The sequence below is a fragment of the Notolepis coatsorum genome (assembly GCF_963971535.1).
Source record: "Notolepis coatsorum genome assembly, chromosome: 2".
NCBI classification, from domain to species: Eukaryota; Metazoa; Chordata; class Actinopteri; order Aulopiformes; family Paralepididae; genus Notolepis; species Notolepis coatsorum.
This window is the reverse complement of record NC_140166.1, coordinates 6,758,021-6,784,778: the sequence shown is the minus strand read 5'-3', so window position 1 is coordinate 6,784,778 and position 26,758 is coordinate 6,758,021. Positions and strand designations below refer to the sequence as shown.

Below are 26,758 nucleotides of genomic sequence, written 5' to 3'. Positions count from 1 at the left end.
TGCCCAGTACAACCAGTCTGACACTGTTGATCACTAGGAGCTGCCCAGTACAACCACAGTCTGACACTGTTGACCACTAGGAGCTGCCCAGTACAACCACAGTCTGACACTGTTGACCACTAGGAGCTGCCCAGTACAACCACAGTCTGACACTGTTGACCACTAGGAGCTGCCCAGTACAACCACAGTCTGACACTGTTGACCACTAGGAGCTGCCCAGTACAACCACAGTCTGACACTGTTGACCACTAGGAGCTGCCCAGTACAACCACAGTCTGACACTGTTGACCACTAGGATCTGCCCAGTACAACCACAGTCTGATACTGTTGACCACTAGGAGCTGCCAAGTACAACCACAGTCTGACACTGTTGACCACTAGGAGCTGCCCAGTACAACCACAGTCTGACACTGTAGACCACTAGGAGCTGCCCAGTACAACCACAGTCTGACACTGTTGACCACTAGGAGCTGCCCAGTACAACCACAGTCTGACACTGTTGACCACTAGGAGCTGCCCAGTACAACCACAGTCTGACACTGTTGACCACTAGGAGCTGCCCAGTACAACCACAGTCTGACACTGTTGACCAATGAACAGCTCCTGGAGCAGTTCAGGGTTCAATTATGATATTAACCCTTCATCAGATCCATATTGAGTTATAATGTGAACCCTTCTATCGGATCCATATCGTTTTATGATGTGAACCCCTCTATCAGATCCATATCGTTTTATGATGTGAACCCCTCTATCAGATCCATATTGAGTTCTGATGTGAACTTTTCTATCAGATCCATATTGAGTTCTGATGTGTGAACCCTTCTATCAAATCCATATTATGGTTCACATGCTCCGTGAAAGCGGGGCAGCAGCTTTTAAAGGGACCACATGTCTTTTGGCCTCGTGGCTGGCCGCTTGTCTATTTATGTCGGCTGGTGATTATGGCAAGTGACGTTCAACACGTCTGGTATGTGCTGGTCACAGCTGCTCGGCGGTGGGGGAGGGGCAGAGAGATTAGGGAAACCTTTCATATTGATTCTTTGGACCATCTTGATGCACTTGTAGCAGTGCATGTAAACCCGGGGGGTTGTTGAGAGAGCTAGTCAGGTCACCAGGAAAAGAAGAGATTCTATCCTACATCTAAGATCTAAGGATAGGGTCCTAGCTAGCTTTTGTTAGATAACATTGCACTGGCTGATCACCGTTCAATAAATTGTAAATATCCTCATTGAAGCTATTCATACTATTCTAGCGATGTGGCTTGCCATACAATGTCGCTATGCCACTGCTCATTGGCCAGGCTTGTCAATTGATGATTATCGCCTGCATTCTGAACACAATCACCTGTTGTTTGTGACCAAGATGTCCATAATGGAATATTAGTATTTGTTCCCTATTGCAGTAGTGGAATATGTTGAAGAATCCCTTTTGGTTGCCCCAAACAATAGAGTAATTCACACCTAGCTGAGAGGCCATGGGCTACAGCCCCCACCCCTCTGTCGCCATCTATTCTTGAGTGTGTCTCCTAGCTCGCCAGAGGAGAGCACTCCTCTCAGCCTAAGCCCGTTTAACCCACATGTATTTTGTATTAATTGTTTTAACTATTAAACCTATTTTGATCAGATCTGTCTACGATATAATAAATTAGTCTGGTTTCTACCACAAATGGCACCAACTGTGGTCATACAGTGATGTACTGTTTTTGATTTGGTGGTATTATTCTAGAACGATATGCAGTACAACGCTTGTGGACGATTACGTTGTCATCTGCTAGGTAGTAGGTATGTGGACTGTTGGGGCGGGGCTGGTGTGTAATGTCTGGTTTTAATATGTGGACTGTCGAGGGGGGATGTGTAATGTCTGGTTTTAATAGATAGAATAGCTTAGACATGACTAGGGCTGACCCGATTAGTTGAAAAATATATATATCTATACTTTTTTTTTGCATTCAGGTGGGTAGTCGACTAATATCTGCCAATTTCGGCCAATCAAAGTCGACTATCCAAATCCTTAGTCGGGGACAGCCCTAGACATGATTGGACAGAAAGAGGGAGTGGGGAATGTTTAGATGTTCCTGGTTTGTCTAATTTGAAGGATGTGTGAAACAAAATAATGGAGGGAGAGAGGATTATCACTTGTCCTCACAGAACCCTAGGATTATCACTTGTCCTCCTCATAACAGAACCATAAGCTTATCACATGTCCTCATAACACAGGCATTAAAGCGTTCCGTCTCCAGACGGATTTCCGTCAATTTGATTGGGAGATCCGTCAATTTGATTCGCAGTCTGACGGAATTGGCTACCTGGTATAATATGATTTGTAGATGCATACAGATTGAAACAAAATTGAGCCAATCAGAGGCGCCAAATATCATGAAAAGGGGAATTTATTTTCTACCGGGGCCGCGCCAAGCAGTCATCACTCAGCGACTTGAGAGACAGGATTACGCTGCTCGCTCCACGGTTGCAGCTGGAGGCTATTGGGCGAGTGACATTTGCGACATCTGAGAGGTCTGTCCGCCACATCGCAGGGTAACAAAATAGTCATGTAAAATAATTAAAAACTGCAGTGTGTTTTGGTTTTACGACAGTCGCATTTTTTTCAGCCTCGCGCGTCAACTCTCCTTGTTTAACGACATCACAGCCACCACCTGCTTAGTAGCTGCTTGCACTGTAAGGGCTTGTGTCCATAGCGGACGTTTTTTTCAAGACTGACCGCTTTGAAAAGCAAAAAAAAAAAAAGCTCAGAGCGGTTTCCTGAGTCTCGCGACTGCCGCGGCTCGGCCACTTGCTCGATGTTGATTGGTCGGTCGAAAAAAGTTACCTTGATGAGCGGCGCTCCTCTCCAAAAGTTGAACTAGTTTCAACTTTAGGCGCTGGGAGCGCTCCGCCCAAAAACGCTGCCGCAGAGAACGCTAAAACGCGAGACGCGGCGCTGGGAAAAGGTGCGCGCCCGTCGCGTCTGTAGCATAGAAATGAATGACAGAAAGGAGCTGACGACTCATAAAACGTCCGCTGTGGACACCAGCCCTAACGCTGCTATACCGATTAGCTAACGTTAGCGTAATAGCGTCGGTTAAATGGAAGGAGTAAGCCGGCCACCAAAAAGAAAACCCACCGCGGTGTTCTCAGACGAAAAGGGTGAGCGGCACCACCCAACAAGAACGTTTCGAGAGGAATGGAAGTTTGAAGATAGCAGTGTTTCAAGAGACTGGCTAGGCTACTGGGGGCTGTAGTGGTGAGTTAACTTGTTCTGTGTTCCGCAACTATGTCAAAAACAAAAACAGAAACAACACGTTTGTCTTTGTCGTGTTGTTACTTCACAGTACAATACGTGAGTCCCCTGCTGTGGTTGTGACGAGTATCCTTTATTAGTTTAACTCCGTAGCAACATCACACGGGTGTATCTGTGTAGACAGTCTCCTCCCCACCGTATGTTCTCTCCCCACCGTATTTATCTTTTTTCTACCACCCCCTCCTCCTAATGTACAGTCTCCTCCCCATCATATGTATAATCTCTGTCAGGATCTATCGGTAACATTACTGTATATTTGCATAATCGTATATGTCACAAATGTAACATTACTATATACCTGTAGTATGTCAAGTATGTCCCTATGCCATAAATGTCATGTCAATGTTGTGTATGGTGGTTGGGTAGGCGTGGTGTGGGTAACTGTACATTGGATTATCGACGAAACCTTACTTGGCCCCAAGAAGAGGGTCTTGTTTATTAAATAAAGGTTTCGTTCATTAATTCACTCTGGATCTGGTAAATCCAGTAGCAATACACAATTGTTAAGGGGATGCAGACCAGAGAAAGATGTTTGTCTTGTTTACATCATCAGGGTCCCCCATTTTCAATTCATGGTGACATTTATGACATACACAACATACATGACATCATGACATTTATGACATAGGGACATACATGACTTAGAGGTATATAGTACTGTTACATTTGTCACATATACGATATGCAAATATACAGTACTGTTACCCAGAGATCCTAACAGTAAATATATACATATGATGAGGAGGAGACTGTACATTAGGAGGGGGTGGGTGGGTGGTAAAAAATATATACAAACGGTGGAGAGGAAACTGTCCATTGTTGTTGTGGCATAATTGTGAAACGTGTTTAGTCCCTTGTTTGTATGATAACAAGCCGTTTAGTTCATGGTTCAAAGTAATCGGAAAAGGGTGCTAGCTCGCCATCAATCAGAAGCTAGCCACAAGACTTGCATTCACGCTCTCCAGCACACAGCCTCCCTGCCTGGCACAACAACCACAACAGTAGGGTATATAGTCACAGTCAGGACAGTAGGCTCTACAAGTAGGCTCCCTTAAAACGCTAACGCTATTAAAAAATACAGTGGAGGTTAAAATAAGAATATGACTTGGCCTGAAAAAAAGTTCAGTCAGGAGATTTTTTTTTGCTTTAATCCCTGTCATAACAGAACCATAGGATTATAACATGTCCTCGTAACAGAACTAGGGATGCACAGAATGGGAAATTCTTGACGGATACCGAAAATAGGAAACAGTTGGCCGAATGCCGAAAGGCCGAAAATGATTAATATAAATATATATATAATGTATTTCTTTTTCTTTTTTTAGCTACCTGATTATGGCAAAAGACATGATTATGGCTAAACTTAACTTAAATAATATTAATAATCACTATTATGGGCCCATAAAACATTTATTCAGCACTTTTGAATGCATACATTAATTCCAGACTGACTGCTGAAAGATTGTACAATTCAGGGTTAGAAATTAACATTTTTTTTCAAGGGCTTTTTTTGCCCCCCTTAATTGATTTTCGGGGGCTTTTTTTGTATTTCGGGGGCACTGAATTTTTATGATAAACGGTAGGGGTGGGACGGTTCACAAAATGGACGGTTCGGTTCGTATCGCGGTTTTGGGGTCACGGTTTTCAGTTCGGTTCGATATACGTAAATTTTTATAAAAAAAAATGTAACACTCAAATCTAAACATGCTTCTCATTTATTAAAAAAAATAAAAAAGTTTACAGTGTTACAGTGTTTACAGCCTTAAATAATGTTTGGCACACAAAGACCGAACTGACTGAAAAATATAGGCTACATTTGTAGTATTAACTTAGTGCAAACAAACAATATGCTCAGCCAGCACTAGACTTTCCTTTCTTTAATATAAACACAAAAAAACAATGTCAAAATGTTTAAATTCCCTGATTGTCAGTTCTTAATGGAAAGATTCGTGTTCTGCTTGAAATTATGTATCTGTCTACATTTATTTAGACTAACATTATTTAAATATTGAGTGCAACTGTGGTGGATTACGTAATTCGGTGAGTTGGAACTATCTATGGGTTGGCGCCGGGTCCCCACGGACATTTTAGTGTCACGCACCTTCAGCTCAGGCAATGTTATTATCAGCTCCGGTCATAGATATATATAGAACACTAGATAGCTTGCCCGCGCTGCCGGCCAATGGAGAGCGACGTCACTGAACCGCCGCCATCTTGCTCCAGTTAGCCTTGAGTGAGAGTGAGTGAGCTGCACAGACAAAAATACTCATAACTCGCTGAAATATTGACGGATTTACAAACGGTTTGGTTTATTACAAGCATTATTAACGTGGCTATGATTCAAGCGGTTTGTAAAAAAAACACCTTTAAATTTTTTTTTAATAAGTATGCAGTATCATAACTACATCTTTGATGTTTATAGCAAACCAACCCGTTTGTAAATCCGTCAATATTTCAGCGAGTTATGAGTATTTTTGTCTGTGCAGCTCACTCACTCTCACTCAAGGCTAACTGGAGCAAGATGGCGGCGGTTCAGTGACGCTGGTGACTCCGCCTTAAGCTATCTAGTGTTCTATAGATATCTATGGCTCCGGTAACGTTAGGAGGTGATGGCATGCAGTGGGAAAGCGGCAATAGTCCCGGTTGGAGTTAGTAAAACACAGTTGTATGTTAGCCTTCTTGGATGTTGAATAAACGCCTATCATTGTCTTTAAACACCCCGCCTCTCAGACTCCCATTTCCTCCTCTGCTAGATAGTAGCTACGGTAACATTTCGTTGACTGTATTACCTCGCGGGCTGATTCTATAGTTAAAACGTGCGTTGTGTTGTACAAACTGCTAACGCTATGGCAAGATGTGTGTATGCCTATGTAATGTTAATGGCTATGTTTTTAAAGTCGTAATGAAGATTGATTTATATTGTGCTTGCCATTTGTACACAAACTGACTAGCACCTGGCTCAGCTGCAGTGCTGCTGCTGCTGCAGCAGCCAGTGCTCACCTCCGCCAATTTTTTTTTTTTATTTGCGCGTCATCTGAACCGTACGATACACAGACGCGCCATTACCGGATAAATATATATATATAATTAGTAAACTGTCGGGGGCATTTTGTGCCCCCCTTAACTGATTTTCGAGGGCATTATGCCCCAAGCCCCCGTTAATTTCGAACCCTGGTACAATTTAAACATTTTCTCTTTGCATAGAACAAAATGTGCATTAAAGTCAAGTGCATTTTCTTTTCTCTGTAGGATAACTACAACAAAGTGCATTCAGAACAAAGCCAAGGTGCTTTAAAACTGCATAACGATCTGCATAAAGACACACACACAGGACTGTTGTTGTAACTGAGGGGTACAATTCCCTGACTGTATTGATAAGTATGGTATCATTAAACCACTACCGCTTTATGTACTTTAACTACTGGCCACACAGTACACGATATAGATATGATGAACACTTTCCTACCTGATGAAACCAAGTCCACACAAATGTATCCGTCGAATCTTTAATATATAGCAAAGGGTATATACAACGTTCACGTAATGACATTTATGATTTGAATGCACTTGTAAGGCAAATGAGTATTCGTAGGCAAATCAACATTGAATGTCCAATCTCTGGTTACGCAGGAAGCAAGTATACAACCTGGTTCTTTAGGGAACTATAGCGATGGTACTTAATGATTATAGCTGGATACACTAAAGGGGGTCCCGCTCGTTGTAAGTCAGTAGGGGGGGGTTAGGAGAGCCGCTGGCGATATCCCATCTGGCCAACGATTTCTTGGGAGAATTCAGAGTGCTGAACACGGTGCCCACAGAACCTTGGTCCACAGATGAATACAGTTGGGCCCTCTTGTAGACGGTAGCTGCCGGTCCACAACGAAGAGACGTGAGGCGACCTCACTCGGGTTAGAGCGCCGTCTCACCTGGACTCCTCTCGGGGGTAGTTCCTACTTACCAGTGTTGGCTGTTATCCATGGCATAATCAAAGCACCCAAAGCAAGTAGATAATCCAAGCCGTGTAGGGCTCGCCGTCGTCCGGGTAAGGTAATCCAATGTGCAGGTCCACTCGTCCTTGCCCAGAACTCCTCGGATGAAAGCACCACACGTGGTCTGCCCAGCCTGGTTAAGACTCTAGATAACGCGAGGAAAACGATGGGGGTACTGCTCACTTTATAACTCTAACCGAACGATGCACCATACATAATAGACTATTATTAACTTAATAGAAATACGTCCCACTCGACGGTATAGTGCCAAACTATGACAATTCAACTATTAATCCACACGATGTCTCAATGCCATTCTGAGGCCAAATTGACCATACTGCACCACACGTGTATCGTGGGTGAGGCTTAACGTCTTGCCACTAGGTTGGAGGGTAAAGAACTAAGGGCTAAGGGACTAAAAAGGAAGTTCTACTTTACTTGCGCCATATATATATATGCGCTGTGAACAAATAGTACCATTCGTATTTCGGCAGACGTATTCCTACGCGGAACCGGGCTAGTAACGACATGGTCGTCGGCACGATTGAACTTGAACCAAGGGGCTTGGCTGCTGGCGCCAAGTTCTTGTCCAATGAGAGAATGAAACTATTATGGGCTGTTAGTAGACCAAAGGGATATTCAGTGTATATGTACAAGGGATATACAAGGGATATCAAACGATATACAAATACTATTAAATATATATCCATAAATAAATATATATATTCGGTTTAATCTGATCCTTCACAACAGCCGCACCCTAATTAGTCCCACCTAATTAGCTAAGCAGAGACAGATTGACCGCACTGTCTACCACTCAAGGTCCGCTGTAAGGGTCAGTCAACTCACAAAGTCATGGGGTCATGGTCGTCATCGATAGTGTCTGGGAGTCTGGGCAGTTCTATTAGCCTCGCCATGGGTCGTGTGTAAGTTCGCCCTTGGACGAGCACCTCAGCTGCTCGGACCTTGCCATCGGCACCGGTGATCACTTTGCTTACGCGGCCAGCCGGCCACATAGCTCTGGGTAGTGACTGGTCGATAATCATGACGACTGTTCCTTCTGTCAAATTGTCTCTCTCTTTTACCCACTTCTGGCTGGTCTGTAGAGACGGTAGGTAGTGGAGTAGAAAGCTGTTCCAAAACTTGTCAGCTAGTACTTGACTGTACCTCCACATTCTTCGGCCGTTCGCTTCTTCAGGCCTGTACATTGTCTGGGGTAGCGCGGGGTCCAGCCGCACCATCAAGAGTGTGTTGGGGGTGACTGGGTCGACATCTGCTATATCACTGGAGACGTAGCCGAGGGGCTTGGAGTTCAATACTCCCTCGATCTCCGTGAGGACTGTCATTAAGACTTCTTCCGCTACAGTCTGGGCCCCAAGCACGGCGTACAGGGCTGTCTTTATAGAACGTACTTCTCGTTCCCAGGTTCCACCGAAGTGGGGTGCGTTCGGGGGATTAAACTGGAAGTCAATCTGGGATGGAGCGAGGTGGGTCTTAAGTTCTAGGCCCATAGCTTGGAAGCTCTCTCAGCTCTCTTTCTCCGCCTTTGAAGTTTGTCCCGTGATCAGACAACAATGTAGACGGTTTTCCTTTCCGTGATGTGAATCTTCGGAAGGCCATAAGGAATGAGTCTGTGCTCATGGTTGGAAGGAGTTCGATATGTATCGCTCTGGTGGTCATGCATTTGAATACAATACCCCACCGCTTCTCGGTTCCTCTTCCTTTCTTTATATACAACGGGCCAAAACAGTCCATGCCTGTGGAGTGGAATGGCTTGTCGCCGAGTCGGAGGCGACAGGGGGGTAGGTCAGCCATCCGGGGTATGCTGGGCTGCGCGCGCCACTTTCGGCAGTCTAGACAGGTTCGCTGGAAGCGTTGCACCGCTTCTCTTCCTTGAAGTATCCAATAGCGACGTCTGATCTCCGCGAAGACTCTCTCGGCTCCTGCGTGGTGCACATCCTCGTCGTATTTCTTTATGATCAGCTCTGTGACCTTGTGTCGGCTGTTCAAGACAATCGGGTACTTAACGTCATCCGGTAGGTCGGGGGCTTTCCGCAGACGACCACCCACTCTGATGAGATTGTGGGCGTCGCTCTCGGGTGCCAGGTGGAGCAATCTGCTGTCTGATGGGACGGGCTTTCCTCCCTGTAGACAGTCTAGCTCGTCGGGGAACGAGTCTCTCTGGGCTCGTTGTAGTAGAAGAAGTTCTGCTTCTTCGTAGTCAGCTGCTGAAATGTCGGCAGTGGGCTGAATCTCTGGGTGGTGCCGCAGAAATGTCTTTAGATGCGCTCCTGCTAGGGCTGCGCAGAGCTCTAGACGCGGGATAGATTGTTGCTTTCATGGGGCTATTCTTGAGCGAGCCAGGATGAAAGCAGTGTGTATCTCTCCTCCCTTCTCTTGGGCACGCAAGTAGGCCACCGATCCATAGGCTACTTCGGAGGCGTCACTGAAGACGTGTAGATCCATCTTGCATGTCTCTGGCCTCACTGTGGGTGGGAAGTAGCTGCGGCGTATATTGACGCCTGGGAGTGAGCGGAGTTCCGTCTCCCACTCTCCATGTGGAGGCAAGGGGTGCGGGTATTGGGTCGTCCCAGCCCTGGTCCTTGTCCCATAGTGCTCGTACAATCATCTTTGCCCTGGTGGTGTAAGGTAGAATACATCCCAACGGGTCATATTGTCTGGCGAGTGTTCTGTACACACTCCGTCTGGTGGTCGGTATCGCCGTCGACCTTCCCTGCTCCGTGGTCAGGGGTTTGTGTCTATAGTGGAGCGAGTCTGTTTTGAAGCGCCAGACTAGTCCTAGTGTCATTTCTTGGGCTTCTCCTGGGATTGTCGCCATCCAGGTCTCGCTGCTGGCAGCCTTGTCCGCGGGGGAGAGGCTGCGCAATACGTGCGGGTCGCTGCTGGCCCACTGCCTGAGATCAAAGCCGCCTTTGATCAGGGAGGCGCGTAGCTTGAGTAGGAGAGCCTCGGCTTCTTCTTGGGTCGAAACGCTTTGTAAACAGTTGTCCACGTAGAAACTGTTCTTCACACTGTGTCGGACCTCTTCATCTGCTGCTGGGTCCTCTGCGACGTGTTTCTGCAGTGCAAATGTAGCACAGCACGGGCTGCATGTGGTTCCGAAGGGGAGGACTTCCCATTGGTAGATGGCTGGGTGCTCATCTCCGATCCTCTCTCTCCATAGGAACCGCAGCAGGGGCTTATCCTCCTCCACTAGTCTCACCTGCAGGAACATCCCTTTGATATCCCCGCTGATGGCCACCTTGTCCTGGCGGAAGCGTAGTAGCACGCCTAGTAGAGAGGGGCCGAGTGTGGGGCCGGGCAAGAGCTCTTTATTCAGATTCTGGGATCCGATCTGGTAGCTGCAGTTAAACACAATGCGATCCTTGCCGTTGTGGTGGACCTTGTGGTGCGGCACGTACCATGATTCGGTCGTCTGATCGGCCTCTTTAATGTCAATCTTCATTACGTGTCTCGCTGTGATTAGCTTCTCAATCTCAGCGCGGTACACACTCTCTTGAGCGGGGTCTTTGGTTAGGCGCCGCTCTGTGTTCAATAGATACCGCTCCGTAGCTTCTTTTGTGGCGTGAAAGGTGGGCATTCCCTCTCGCCTCAGGAGTGGAGTTGCGTATCTCATCACTCCGCCGACTGTGACTCTCTTTGTCCCTTGCTCGAGGAGGTTTATGGCGTAAATGTCTTCTTTAGAACGAATGTCTTTCTTTTCGTTCTTAAAGGGCATTGTCTCTAGTGTCCATAGCCTCTCGACATGCTGCAGGAGAGTGGTGTCTTCCTCTGTCACTCTGGAGTGGAGGCAGCTAGTGGCTGCTGTTCGGTTGAGAGATTTAGCGAGGGGGCCTTGTAGTGTCCATCCTAGGCGGGTCTCGACTGCTGCAGGACAGCCTCTGGGTCCTGTATGGACCCGGTCTATCGGGACTATGAGGTCTGCATGGTCGGAGCCTATCAGCAGGGTCGGGGTGGCGCCGTCTATGAGCGGGATAGGTAGTTGACGCAGGTGCACATATTTATCCATCAGCTTGGCGATGGGGTAGGTGCACTGTGATAGTCCTATTTCTTGGCTGGTGAAAGCATTTGTAATCCTATACCGTCGCTCTGGCTGCCCGCTTGCTGCGATAGTGAAGGAGACATTCTCGCCCTTTATCGTCTTTAAATCTCTTCTTATTGTCCGAATCGTCATTTGGTTCTCGCTCCCCCGCAGTCCCAGCTGGGCCGCGGCGGACGCGAGCAGGAGGGTCTTCTCTGACCCGTCATCAAGGACGGCGTAAGTGTCCATGACTTTATCTTGGTAGCTCAATGTTACACGGACTACCTTTAAGAGCACTTGGGCGCCGCTGCTGCTGGCGGGGTCAATGTACATGACACTTGCCTTTGTGCTGCTCGATGGTGCAGGTGCAGGCTTTCTTCTGTTACTGTCGTGTAGGACATCTAGGTGGGCTCCGTCACACCGACTGCACCTCTTCTTTAGGCGGCACTCGGCTGCCATGTGACTGCGCGCACATCGGTAACAGCGCCTGTTGGACTTTATCCATTGACTCACTTCTTCTGCATTCATCTTGGTGAACAGGTCACATTGTGACAGCCAGTGTTCCTTCTCGCAGTACGGGCACACCATCTTCCACTTCTCTTTCCTCGAGGGGGTACTGTGGTTCTTACTGCTCGGTACTGATTCTGATTGGTGCATGACAGTCACCGATCTTCTTCCATCGTTTATTCTCCTGGGTCCCTCTCTGGAGCTTGGTGTGCTCCGCACGAACGTATCCAGTCGTAAGCTGCTGACTTCTCTCGCCAGGAAGTCGGCTAGATCGAGGAGGGATGGTTCGGGACCGTTAGGATCACGGTGGTCTCTCTGCCGCCTAAAGCGCTCTTGTCTGGCGGGTGGCAGCTTCTCTAAAATCCTCTCGACGTTAGAGTTGGCGTATAGCTCGTGCATACCCTTTTCTCGTTGCGCTCCCAGCATCCCTACCAGGGACTGCACTTTTATAGACAGGTCGTCTAATGAGCGATTGTCTGTTGCTGGGGGTAGGCGGTCAATATGCCTTATCTCTTGGATTACGTAATCCCATATACGTCCATATCTCTGGTCCAGCGCTGCTAGAGCCGCGGTGTATGGGGTCGTAGAGGTGGCATAGGCTAGCGCTATATTGTGCGCTCGGGGTACTTTCAGGTGCTTCAGTAATATTGCATACTTGTGGCGTTCATCAACGACATCCACCATCATTGTCTCTAAGCACATCCGGAGCTCCGTGTACTGTGCTCGATTCTCATGGGTGAAGTCTGGAATCGTCGGTGTGCCAATGTATGACGCCGTGGATGGCTGATACATCGGCGAGCGTTGGGGGAGAGGCCTCCTAGGCGAGTCTCCTCTTGCGCCTCTCTGTGGGCTGGTACCGGCAGGGTACCATGGCCCGCTGGTCCAGGTGCTATTCCTCGGGGCTGGTCGTGCGTCATGCTCACCCGTGAATAGAGTCGGGGGTCTGTAGCGCAGCGCCGCGGGGGTATAGCCTGGGCTGTACTGGACCTCCTGGTCCGGTGGAGTACTGTGCTGTCGTCGGGCTTGGTTCTCCTCCTCTCCCTCTTCTTCTTCTATCAGGTCCTCTAGATCCTGTAGTCGTTTATTTAGCTTCTCCGCAGTGTATGCTGTTCCTTCCTTGTAGCTGGGTCTCGCTTGGACCGGTCTGGGAAGGGGGTCTGCGGGGGGTATAGGCTTGGTCTGTTGGTCAAGTTCAGGGTCGCTTGCTCGGTTAGGGGATGCTGCCCTTGACTGTTGTCTCGACGAGTTCCTTGAACCCCTGGCGGAGGGAGAGGGTGTTGCCTTGGTGATCAGCTGCTCCATTAGCTGCGCTTGTAGTCTGTCGCGCTCGGCTTCGCGCTTGATGAAAGCGATGTCGCGCTCTGCTTCTCTTTGGGCACCGGCAGCGGCACGCTGGGTGTCTGCTCGGTCTCTTGCCATATTCTCTTCCGTCTGAAGGCGTCTTATCTCCAGGCGTATGCGCTCTTCTTCGCTCCGTTGCTGTGTCTGGAGTCGATCGCGTTCACCCTGAAGTCGATCGCGTTCACCCTGGAGTCGATCGCGTTCGGTAGAGGCTGTCAGGCTGACGAGGAACGCCTGTGATGGCATCCTCTCCGCTTCGCTGGGAGAAGACGGTTGTAGAGGTGAGCCGCTCCTGGCTGTACTCGTCGGGGAGTCCTGGAGCTCTATTTCCTCGGCGCTCTCCTCATCTTGTTCCGTGCAGAGTTCTCTCTCTGTAGGGTTGTCTTCCTCCCGGGGCTGGTCGGGGACTACTTCTTCGGTATTGGCGGGGGGTAAAGGCATGTCAGCTCCCTCCTGGTCCCCACCGTGAGCTTGGTCAGTTACATTAGAACCCACTAGGGCCTCTGTGGTCGGGGTAACCTGGTCGTTAAGGTCAGACATAATTTTACTTTCTACTTTTACCGCGTTTACCGTTTGTAGAAGGCTAGGTAGTTGACTGACAGCGTAATCCTCTAAGTACGGAGGTGGCTGTCGTCTGCGCCGCGGGCGTTCTACGTTAGGAGGACCGTTTCGTGGAGTGTTCATCATAGGCCATTTCAATATTAATAACACTATATTAATATTACACTAGTTACCCTCCGGCTCGAAGGACCAATTGTAACTGAGGGGTACAATTCCCTGACTGTATTGATAAGTATGGTATCATTAAACCACTACCGCTTTATGTACTTTAACTACTGGCCACACAGTACACGATATAGATATGATGAACACTTTCCCACCTGATGAAACCAAGTCCACACAAATGTATCCGTCGAATCTTTAATATATAGCAAAGGGTATATACAACGTTCACGTAATGACATTTATGATTTGAATGCACTTGTAAGGCAAATGAGTATTCGTAGGCAAATCAACATTGAATGTCCAATCTCTGGTTACGCAGGAAGCAAGTATACAACCTGGTTCTTTAGGGAACTATAGCGATGGTACTTAATGATTATAGCTGGATACACTAAAGGGGGTCCCGCTGGTTGTAAGTCAGTAGGGGGGGGGGGGTTAGGAGAGCCGCTGGCGATATCCCATCTGGCCAACGATTTCTTGGGAGAATTCAGAGTGCTGAACACGGTGCCCACAGAACCTTGGTCCACAGATGAATACAGTTGGGCCCTCTTGTAGACGGTAGCTGCCGGTCCACAACGAAGAGACGTGAGGCGACCTCACTCGGTTTAGAGCGCCGTCTCACCTGGACTCCTCTCGGGGGTAGTTCCAACACTTACCAGTGTTGGCTGTTATCCATGGCATAATCAAAGCACCCAAAGCAAGTAGATAATCCAAGCCGTGTAGGGCTCGCCGTCGTCCGGGTAAGGTAATCCAATGTGCAGGTCCACTCGTCCTTGCCCAGAACTCCTCGGATGAAAGCACCACACGTGGTCTGCCCAGCCTGGTTAAGACTCTAGATAACGCGAGGAAAACGATGGGGGTACTGCTCACTTTATAACTCTAACCGAACGATGCACCATACATAATGGACTATTATTAACTTAATAGAAATACGTCCCACTCGACGGTATAGTGCCAAACTATGACAATTCAACTATTAATCCACACGATGTCTCAATGCCATTCTGAGGCCAAATTGACCATACTGCATCACACGTGTATCGTGGGTGAGGCTTAACGTCTTGCCACTAGGTTGGAGGGTAAAGAACTAAGGGCTAAGGGACTAAAAAGGAAGTTCTACTTTACTTGCGCCATATATATATATGCGCTGTGAACAAATAGTACCATTCGTATTTCGGCAGACGTATTCCTACGCGGAACCGGGCTAGTAACGACATGTTCGTCGGCACGATTGAACTTGAACCAAGGGGCTTGGCTGCTGGCGCCAAGTTCTTGTCCAATGAGAGAATGAAACTATTATGGGCTGTTAGTAGACCAAAGGGATATTCAGTGTATATGTACAAGGAATATACAAGGGATATCAAACGATATACAAATACTATTAAATATATATCCATAAATAAATATATATATTCGGTTTAATCTGATCCTTCACAACAGTTGTATTTACTACATCTCCCATGACTACATGCTACAGCAACTTCAAAGCAACTGCAACACAACATCAGCGCGATTTCAACGCGGTTGTTGCAGAGGGTCTTGTAGACTGTTGCGAGGATGTTGCGTACATCTCCTCAAAATCTAATCTAAACAACCGTTGCGTTGATATTGCGTAGCAGTGATTGGTTGGTTAGCGAATGGGGCCGGGGCTGTCATAGAATAATATTGGTCCCGCAGAGAATACCATCCTCCATTGTTGTAGCCAGCCAACGTTGATGCTAAATAATTAGCGTCACATAGCTGGCCTTTTTCTGAAAACCCAAGCACATATTGTTCCATAGCATACGCCTTCAGTTGATCATGACAAATCCTCTCTTACCTTGACGATTAAAAAGCCTCAATAATTTAGTAAATAAAGCTGTAGCCAGCCAGCTAGCATTGGTGCTATTCAAAATGCTATCCACATTAGCTACATAGCTAACCAACTAAATACAATTGTATCCTGAGGTAACGTTAAATACAACGTTTGCTAGTCGAAATGACTGGACACACACAGGGACAAGTTAAACATCAATCAATTAATTTATTCCAACAGGTAGTTTGAGCTGCATGTGAGCCGAGGTCTTTCTCTCCTCTCCATTGGAAACTTTACGTTAGCTCGAAAAGCACAGAAACGGGCGACAGAAGTTAAGCTGCTAGCAACAGACACTATAACACTTCCGGTCGGGGGATTTCAAAATAAAAGAGCGACGTCTAAAAGCACCGGAAATACGTTTATTTTGTACATTATCTAACGTTAACACGAACCTAAACTAACTTTAGATTAGTTTAGGTTCGTGTTAATGTTAGATAATGTACAAAATAAACGTATTTACGGTGCTTTTAGACGTTGCTCTTTTATTTTGAAATCCCCCGACCGGAAGTAAAAATAATGCTTCTTTTTCTGCTTGTTATCAATGGGTTGGTTGAGAAGGGAAGTTTCATCTATCTAGGGACCTAGCTACATCCGGGGTACAATGTTGCATAGGCTGCTCGTCGATGTTGCTGGTTAACGTTAGCTGGTTTATTAATAGCTAGCTAATGTTACCTAGCCTAAGTGCCTCATGCCAGTTAGCTTGTTAGCGAACGACACAAGCTTAGTTAGCTTGCAGAGTCATGAAAGATTCACTGCGAGGGCTCTTTTAGCTAACGCTAGCTAGGCACGTAGCTATACATTACAGCCGAGCTAGCGTTGGATACCAAGCTAACATAGGTAACGCTAACGCTTGATGCTTTGATCGTCACCAACGGCACACGTTGTGGCGTGAAATACACGCATATATTGTGATCAAAGTGAAATCATGGTTGGATCACAGCAGGATTGATACCATATAGGCCTTACCTTCACTAGGATGTACCCCAAAAAGAATATTCCAATATTTTACCATTTACCATTTATTCCAATTATCTGATCGCGAGTCCCAGTATTGGTGTCGATCGTGTCTCCAACATAATCCGCCACACATCATGCACCGGGAGCAATTCACGCTTCTCAATCCGACCCTTATAACAACCCCCTTGCCCGACCAATAGAAATCCGACCGGAGACTTTTGATCGACCCACAGGCCAAGATATAATGTTTCAAAGGGCGCTCGATACTGCCACCTGGGTGGATGCGGCCGGTATTGCACTTTGGCATTCTCAGGATGATTCCCCATGTTAACCCAGATGTCGGTGTGCCTGTAATGAATGGAAATATCGAATAAAAGAAATAACGATACTCGGGTTTTCGGGGGTCCTGGCGCTCAACGCATGGCGAGATAACCCGACTATCATCGGGTCTGGCGTCCAAAGTGTTAAGAGGTTAAACCAGACATGTGCTCATAATTTTTCTGGAAATGACTTAATTCATCATGGGGGGGAAAAGCATACACATTTACCATCGACTAGTCTTGTTTGATGAAGATCAAACTGAATGATTACTCCACTATCATGGGGCCTAGTGTTGTAACCAATCGGTGTGTGTGTCCCTGTCCTCAGGGGTTGGTGGTCGTGGGAGAGGACGGGATGCTGTCGGTAACAGATTCTCCTCCCAGGGAATGGGGTGAGTTTACTGTCCGTCCCTCTTTTCTGTCTGTCCTCTGGATGTGGCAGTGGTCTGTAGTAGGGGTGTAATGGAACGTAGTTGATCCATTATATATACATGCATATATATATATTAGGGGTGTAACGGCACACAAAAACCACAGTTCGGTACATACTTCGGTTTTGAAGTCATGGTTCGGTTCGGGTTTTTCGGTACAGTGGGGGAAAGTTTGGCTTTACATGTTCCACTCAGGGGTGATGTAGTGTTCAGTAACTAATTGTACTTGTAGGGCTGTCAACGAATATTCTATATTGAAATTAATAATCGACTTTGTTTTTATAATAATATTTATATTAGATTGTGAAAAAAACAATTGTGGGCGGTCATTAGTGGTTACCATACTGTTGTATTTGTTCGGTATGCAGCCGTTGGGTACGGTACACACTGAAACGGTTCGGTACGGATATGTGTACCTTTACACCCCTAATATATATATTTATATATAACGTTAACCCCTGTCACCACTGCTACTAAACCTTCTCAGGAAACACTAGTAGTTGTACGTTGAGATAATGATGGTTACAAGCACATATCTGAACTTACATTTGTGGAACAAATATTTTTTCTGAATCTCATGATAATCAGACTTTTCTGTTGATTTATATGAGTGGTTCTGATAATAACCACAATACTCACTGTTCTCTTTTTCATCTCAACCTTCCTTCCTCTTTCTTTCCCATCTCCTTGTCCCTCTATTCTGTCATCATCCATCCTCCTATTTCCTCCCTCTATTCCTCCCCTCCTGCCATCGCCCCTCTATCCACCCTTCTTTCTCTTTACGCTTTCTGTCTCCACCCCTCCTTCATCTTCTTTCCTCTCCTCCCTCTGTCTCCATCCCTCCTTCCTCTTCTTTCCTTTCCTCCCTCTGTATCCACCCCTCCTTCCTCTTCCCCTCCATCCTGTCCCCCAGGACCTTCAACCCAGCAGATTACACGGCTAACTCTGGAGGCTCTCGTCAGGACGCCTGGGATCCGGATGGTAACGAGGCTGAGGGAACAGGTGAGAGGCTGAGTGACCAGGTGAGAGGCTGAGTGAACAGGTGAGAGGCTGAGTGACCAGGTGAGAGGCTGAGTGACCAGGTGAGAGGCTGAGGGAACATGTGAGAGGCTGAGTGACCAGGTGAGAGGCTGAGGGAACATGTGAGAGGCTGAGGGACCAGGTGAGAGGCTGAGGGAACAGGTGAGAGGCTGAGGGAACATGTGAGAGGCTGAGTGAACAGGTGAGAGGCTGAGGGAACAGGTGAGAGGCTGAGTGACCAGGTGAGAGGCTGAGTGAACAGGTGAGAGGCTGAGTGAACAGGTGAGAGGCTGAGGGAACAGGTGAGAGGCTGAGGGACCTAGTGAGAGGCTGAGGGAACAGGTGAGAGGCTGAGGGAACAGGTGAGAGGCTGAGGGACCTAGTGAGAGGCTGAGGGAACAGGTGAGAGGCTGAGGGAACATGTGAGAGGCTGAGGGAACAGGTGAGAGGCTGAGTGAACAGGTGAGAGGCTGAGGGAACTAGTGAGAGGCTGAGGGAACATGTGAGAGGCTGAGGGAACAGGTGAGAGACTGAGGGAACATGTGAGAGGCTGAGTGACCAGGTGAGAGGCTGAGGGAACATGTGAGAGGCTGAGGGAACAGGTGAGAGACTGAGGGAACATGTGAGAGGCTGAGTGACCAGGTGAGAGGCTGAGGGAACTAGTGAGAGGCTGAGGGAACATGTGAGAGGCTGAGGGAACATGTGAGAGGCTGAGGGAACATGTGAGAGGCTGAGGGAACATGTGAGAGGCTGAGGGAACATGTGAGAGGCTGAGGGAACTAGTGAGAGGCTGAGGGAACAGGTGAGAGGCTGAGGGAACTGGTGAGAGGCTGAGGGAACTAGTGAGAGGCTGAGTGACCAGGTGAGAGGCTGAGGGAACTAGTGAGAGGCTGAGTGACCAGGTGAGAGGCTGAGTGACCAGGTGAGAGGCTGAGGGAACTAGTGAGAGGCTGAGGGAACTAGTGAGAGGCTGAGGGAACATGTGAGAGACTGAGGGAACATGTGAGAGGCTGAGGGAACAGGTGAGAGGCTGAGGGAACATGTGAGAGGCTGAGGGAACTAGTGAGAGGCTGAGGGAACATGTGAGAGGCTGAGGGAACTAGTGAGAGGCTGAGTGAACTAGTGAGAGGCTGAGGGAACATGAGAGGCTGAGGGAACATGTGAGAGGCTGAGGGAACTAGTGAGAGGCTGAGGGAACTAGTGAGAGGCTGAGGGAACATGTGAGAGGCTGAGGGAACATGTGAGAGGCTGAGGGAACTAGTGAGAGGCTGAGGGAACTAGTGAGAGGCTGAGGGAACATGTGAGAGGCTGAGTGACCAGGTGAGAGGCTGAGGGAACATGTGAGAGGCTGAGGGAACTGGTGAGAGGCTGAGGGAACTGGTGAGAGGCTGAGGGAACATGTGAGAGGCTGAGGGAACTAGTGAGAGGCTGAGGGAACTGGTGAGAGGCTGAGGGAACATGTGAGAGGCTGAGGGAACTAGTGAGAGGCTGAGGGAACTAGTGAGAGGCTGAGGGAACTAGTGAGAGGCTGAGGGAACAGGTGAGAGGCTGAGGGAACTAGTGAGAGGCTGAGGGAACTAGTGAGAGGCTGAGGGAACATGTGAGAGGCTGAGGGAACAGGTGAGAGGCTGAGGGAACAGGTGAGAGGCTGAGGGAACTAGTGAGAGGCTGAGTGAACAGGTGAGAGGCTGAGGGAACAGGTGAGAGGCTGAGGGAACATGTGAGAGGCTGAGGGAACTAGTGAGAGGCTGAGGGAACATGTGAGAGGCTGAGGGAACAGGTGAGAGGCTGAGGGAACATGTGAGAGGCTGAGGGAACATGTGAGAGGCTGAGGGAACTAGTGAGAGGCTGAGGGAACAGGTGAGAGACTGAGGGAACTGGTGAGAGGCTGAGGGAACATGTGAGAGGCTGAGGGAACATGTGAGAGGCTGAGGGAACTGGTGAGAGGCTGAGTGAACTAGTGAGAGGCTGAGGGAACAGGTGAGAGGCTGAGGGAACATGTGAGAGGCTGAGGGAACTAGTGAGAGGCTGAGGGAACAGGTGAGAGGCTGAGGGAACTAGTGAGAGGCTGAGTGAACTAGTGAGAGGCTGAGGGAACAGGTGAGAGGCTGAGTGAACAGGTGAGAGGCTGAGTGAACAGGTGAGAGGCTGAGTGAACATGTGAGAGGCTGAGGGAACATGTGAGAGGCTGAGGGAACAGGTGAGAGGCTGAGGGAACTAGTGAGAGGCTGAGTGAACTAGTGAGAGGCTGAGGGAACAGGTGAGAGGCTGAGTGAACAGGTGAGAGGCTGAGTGAACAGGTGAGAGGCTGAGGGAACATGTGAGAGGCTGAGGGAACATGTGAGAGGCTGAGGGAACAGGTGAGAGGCTGAGGGAACAGGTGAGAGGCTGAGTGACCAGGTGAGAGGCTGAGGGAACTAGTGAGAGGCTGAGTGACCAGGTGAGAGGCTGAGTGACCAGGTGAGAGGCTGAGGGAACAGGTGAGAGGCTGAGGGAACTAGTGAGAGGCTGAGGGAACTAGTGAGAGGCTGAGGGAACATGTGAGAGACTGAGGGAACATGTGAGAGGCTGAGGGAACTAGTGAGAGACTGAGGGAACATGTGAGAGGCTGAGGGAACTAGTGAGAGGCTGAGGGAACTAGTGAGAGGCTGAGGGAACATGTGAGAGGCTGAGGGAACATGTGAGAGGCTGAGGGAACAGGTGAGAGGCTGAGGGAACATGTGAGAGGCTGAGGGAACATGTGAGAGGCTGAGGGAACAGGTGAGAGGCTGAGGGAACTAGTGAGAGGCTGAGGGAACTAGTGAGAGGCTGAGGGAACTAGTGAGAGGCTGAGGGAACATGTGAGAGGCTGAGGGAACATGTGAGAGGCTGAGGGAACAGGTGAGAGGCTGAGGGAACAGGTGAGAGGCTGAGTGACCAGGTGAGAGGCTGAGGGAACTAGTGAGAGGCTGAGTGACCAGGTGAGAGGCTGAGTGACCAGGTGAGAGGCTGAGGGAACAGGTGAGAGGCTGAGGGAACTAGTGAGAGGCTGAGGGAACTAGTGAGAGGCTGAGGGAACATGTGAGAGACTGAGGGAACATGTGAGAGGCTGAGGGAACTAGTGAGAGACTGAGGGAACATGTGAGAGGCTGAGGGAACAGGTGAGAGGCTGAGGGAACATGTGAGAGGCTGAGGGAACTAGTGAGAGGCTGAGGGAACAGGTGAGAGGCTGAGTGACCAGGTGAGAGACTGAGTGAGAGGCTGAGGGAACTAGTGAGAGGCTGAGGGAACTAGTGAGAGGCTGAGGGAACATGTGAGAGGCTGAGGGAACATGTGAGGCTGAGGGAACAGGTGAGAGGCTGAGGGAACATGTGAGAGGCTGAGGGAACAGGTGAGAGGCTGAGGGAACAGGTGAGAGGCTGAGTGACCAGGTGAGAGGCTGAGGGAACATGTGAGAGGCTGAGGGAACATGTGAGAGGCTGAGGGAACTGGTGAGAGGCTGAGGGAACAGGTGAGAGGCTGAGGGAACATGTGAGAGGCTGAGTGACCAGGTGAGAGGCTGAGGGAACATGTGAGAGGCTGAGTGACCAGGTGAGAGGCTGAGTGAACAGGTGAGAGGCTGAGGGAACAGGTGAGAGGCTGAGGGAACATGTGAGAGACTGAGGGAACAGGTGAGAGGCTGAGTGAACAGGTGAGAGGCTGAGGGAACAGGTGAGAGGCTGAGGGAACATGTGAGAGACTGAGGGAACAGGTGAGAGGCTGAGGGAACATGTGAGAGGCTGAGGGAACAGGTGAGAGGCTGAGGGAACTAGTGAGAGGCTGAGTGAACAGGTGAGAGGCTGAGGGAACATGTGAGAGCAACTGACATCTCTTGTTGTTTCAGGACCATGGAGAAGCAATATGGAAGACTGGGCTTCAGAAGACTGGAATGAAGATGTAAGTTACTGTGTCCAGAGCTCTTTGTTCAGGGATGCAAACATGTCATTTTTTGGTGAAATTAGCTGTTTTTAATCCAAAATAGGTGATTTGTGTAGTTCCAACCAGTTTTTGAAGGGGGGACACACACCAGATGTTGTTCTTGTTCTTCACAGATTGTCACTCACTAGCCAATGGGATTGTTTACAGCGTGACTCAGACCAGTACAGAATAATAACGCAGAGCATTGCTCAACTTTAACATAGTAAATAGTTTAGTAGTTTAATAGTTTGCACATGGCAAGTTCACTTTTAGCCTACCAATTGAAAGTAAATGCAGAACCAAATGCAAATAATCAATCGGGTTAATTAGTTAGTTACAACCACCTGAACGAACCACCAAAATAGATCTTCGGTCGCATGCTCTGCATCTCTGCACACTCATCGTGTCGGAAAGCTAATGTGAAGCTAAAATGTACGAGAGTATTTAAACTTGACAGCAGCAGCGGTTATGTGTGAAGTGGTGCTGTAAACTCATAATTTGACATTTAATTTCTGGAAATAACCAACCAAAGACCCCTGAATAGTTTGCATTCCCTTTTTGTTTTAAGTAGTCTCCTTCTCTCTCCTCCAGTTGTCTGAGACCAAAGTGTTCACTGCCTCTGCTCCCACCAACCACCTCACACCTGGACACAAGTAAGACCAAGCTGAACACCATCACAGGCTGTTCTATTTGTCTGTATGCGTGTGGCAGGGCAGGATATTGCACCGTTTTCAATGAAAGATCTCTGGTTTGCAGCCGGATTTCATTGGCAAAAACCTTTACTTGGGAAAACACCAAAAACATTTGCTTTAGGAAATGGTCTGAAACAGCTTTTCTGTGTCTCATATCTCTCCTCCTCCTCTCCTTTATCGCTCTCCTCTCGTTCTCCCTCTTTCTCGTTCTCCCTCTTTCTCCTCCTTCCTCTCTTTCTCCTGCCTCCTCTCGTTCTCCCTCTCCTCACTTGGTCGGCCCCCTCTCCCACCCTCCAGTGTGGACCTATCAGGCCTGCTGCCCACGGTGGATGGTTTGGAGTCTGACCTGGTGGACCCGTCCTGTGCCGACGGTCTGGGCCAGAGTCTGGTTTTCACCAACTCTCACCACAACGGCCGCACTGCCACACAAAGCTACGCCCACGCCGCCTCCAACAGCTACGCCCACGCAGCCTCCGCTAGCACCACCTACGCACACGCAGCACTGGTGAGGGACACGTGTGAACATTACTTAGTAACTGATGGGAAGTAAATAAGAAGAGTCTGAAGAAGAGTCTTGTGCTCGAAACTTCACTTGTGGATGTTTAAATAGCCATGTTACTAGTTACTAGCCATGTTAGTAACCAGCTAACCCAAGCCATATTAGTAACATGTTAGTAACCAGCTAACCCAAGCCATGTTAGTAACATGTTAGTAACCAGCTAACCCAAGCCATGTTAGTAACATGTTAGTAACCAGCTAACCCAAGCCATGTTAGTAACATGTTAGTAACCAGCTAACCCAAGCCATGTTAGTAACATGTTAGTAACCAGCTAACCCAAGCCATGTTAGTAACATGTTAGTAACCAGCTAACCCAAGCCATGTTAGTAACATGTTAGTAACCAGCTAACCCAAGCCATGTTAGTAACATGTTAGTAACCAGCTAACCCAAGCCATATTAGTAACCAGCTAACCCAAGCCATATTAGTAACATGTTAGTAACCAGCTAACCCAAGCCATATTAGTAACATGTTAGTAACCAGCTAACCCAAGCCATGTTAGTAACCAGCTAACCCAAGCCATATTAGTAACATGTTAGTAACCAGCTAACCCAAGCCATGTTAGTAACATGTTAGTAACCAGCTAACCCAAGCCATGTTAGTAACATGTTAGTAACCAGCTAACCCAAGCCATGTTAGTAACATGTTAGTAACCAGCTAACCCAAGCCATGTTAGTAACATGTTAGTAACCAGCTAACCCAAGCCATGTTAGTAACATGTTAGTAACCAGCTAACCCAAGCCATGTTAGTAACATGTTAGTAACCAGCTAACCCAAGCCATGTTAGTAACATGTTAGTAACCAGCTAACCCAAGCCATGTTGGTAACATGTTAGTAACCAGCTAACCCAAGCCATGTTAGTAACATGTTAGTAACCAGCTAACCCAAGCCATGTTAGTAACATGCTAACCCAAACCATGTTAGTAACATGTTAGTAACCAGCTAACCCAAGCCATGTTGGTAACATGTTAGTAACCAGCTAACCCAAGCCATGTTAGTAACATGTTAGTAACCAGCTAACCCAAGCCATGTTAGTAACATGCTAACCCAAACCATGTTAATAACCAGCTAACCCAAACCATGTTAGTAACATGCTAACCCAAGCCATGTTAGTAACCTGCTAACCCAAGCAGCGTTTCCGTTAGCCGGTAATTACCGGTATTTGACCGGCAAAATCTGTTGAAGTCCAACATATTTAATCTCTCCGGTCTTAATGTCCGGTGAAAATAATTCCCTCTAAGCACAATTTGATTATTTGAATTGTATTAAAATAGGCTAAAATTAAATAGCCTATGCGATGAACGAAACAATCATTACATTTGTTTCATCGTTGCTTCTAATAATGACAACGACGTTGTCAGCGAGAGCTTAGTGCTGGGTTTGCGAGTGCATGTGCAGCTGCAGAGCCGGAGCAGCAGCGGCACAGTGCAGTACTCCAATTCAGCCATTGGCAATTCAGCTGTTGGGTGGGGGGCGCTGCTGAGCGGTCCCCAGATAGAGCCAGAAAACAGCTGAATCTGCTGCTCTGCATCGACATACTCTAGCAAATAAGTCATTGGGAGGTGGAGAGAGAGAGAGAGTCGTCACGCAAACCCACGATAATGTTGCCGTCTCTCCCTGCCAAATTTCTCAGTTCTTCGCTTGATATAATTAATACAAATGTCCAATATAACGGAATTCGTTAGCTCATAAAAATGTGATTATAACGAGACTGCTGTTTATTAATGTCGGGCGACTGCCCACAGACACCTATTTGATTTAAAGTCGGCAGCAGCACGGAGTCTCTGGACTTATTTTATTTGGAATATAATGACTATACGCAAAAGTTGCCTAGTTTTAAGTAAAAATATTATAAATCTACATGCCTTGATGATGTCATTCTTTTGTTTTGTTGTCATTCTTTTGCCTATCAATTGTTTTTAAGCTCAATAAACTCTGACCGGAATTTCTCTCATTTGACCGGTAGATTGAAATCTACCGGACACTGAGGCCGGCAACAATTTTTTCTAACGGAAACCCTGAACCCAAGTCATGTTAGTAACCTGCTAACCCAAGCCATGTTAGTAACCAGCTAACCCAAGCCATGTTAGTAACATGTTAGTAACCTGCTAACCCAAGCCATGTTAGTAACCAGCTAACCCAAGCCATGTTAGTAACCTGCTAACCCAAGTCATGTTAGTAACCTGCTAACCCAAGCCATGTTAGTAACCACTAACCCAATCCAAACAAAAATTGACAAAATACACACCCAACTAACAAATGCCTCCTCCAACACTGTCTCCCCTCCGGATTCAACCCCCCCTCCACCGCCCATCGCCCCTTTTACATCCTTCACTGAAATCACCGCATCGGACCTATCCTCTATTCTCTCTACAATGAAAACTTCAACCTGCATCCTGGACCCTATCCCCTCCATCCTAGTCAAGGCTCGTCTCCCTGCCCTTTCTCCCCTAATCACCTCCATCGTAAACTCCTCTCTGACCACTGGCCTATTTCCCCCCGCCCTCAAAATTGCTTCTTTTTTGTGACCAACTTTTTATTTTGTCTTTTTTTAAAACAAGTTCAGAGGAAGGACATTCACATCAGCATTTCATATTAATTCACACAGTGGCATAAAAAGTGTCTTTTCAGTATATATTGTCCGTCAGTATATTCATATACTGTGTAGCCTGACTGTTGCAGTTGTGACAGTCTTTTCCTCCGTTCTGGCGGTCCTGTGGCTGCGAGACAGCCCAGGTCGCTTCTTAACCCCACTCCCAGCCCCCCGGGTTTGCATAGACATTTTAGGAGAGGGGGAAACCTTGATGCATACATGTATAGGATACTCTTAATTAGAAAAGAAATCATAATTATGTTTGTTAGATAACCAAGTAATAGGGAAAAATACAATACAATTTAGAAACAACCACAACAAATTATAGCAGTAAACAGAAAAGGAAAAGATAAATGGAAAAGATAAATGGAAACAACAGCAACATGATTTTTGTTCATTCTCTGGTGTCAAGGTACAAGTGTTCAACCTAGTGGAGTACTGATTTTACCTTCTGGGCCGCAGTAAGTAATATTTGGATCGATTCTGTCCTTGCTCCC

At 47.7% G+C, this 26,758-nt stretch overlaps 1 protein-coding gene across 3 annotated transcripts in view; it reads left to right on the top strand.

Moving 5' to 3' along the window:
• LOC311223915 (ubiquitin-associated protein 2-like) overlaps positions 1–26,758 on the top strand; it is a 112,314-nt gene that overhangs the window by 22,123 nt on the left and 63,433 nt on the right. For all 3 annotated transcript variants that reach the window (XM_084308684.1, XM_084308683.1, XM_084308685.1), the window contains 5 exons: positions 17,360–17,423; positions 18,376–18,464; positions 22,345–22,397; positions 23,010–23,071; positions 23,408–23,615. In XM_084308684.1, coding sequence (XP_084164810.1) covers positions 17,360–17,423; positions 18,376–18,464; positions 22,345–22,397; positions 23,010–23,071; positions 23,408–23,615 — 476 coding nt within the window. The remainder of the gene's footprint in view (positions 1–17,359; positions 17,424–18,375; positions 18,465–22,344; positions 22,398–23,009; positions 23,072–23,407; positions 23,616–26,758) is intronic.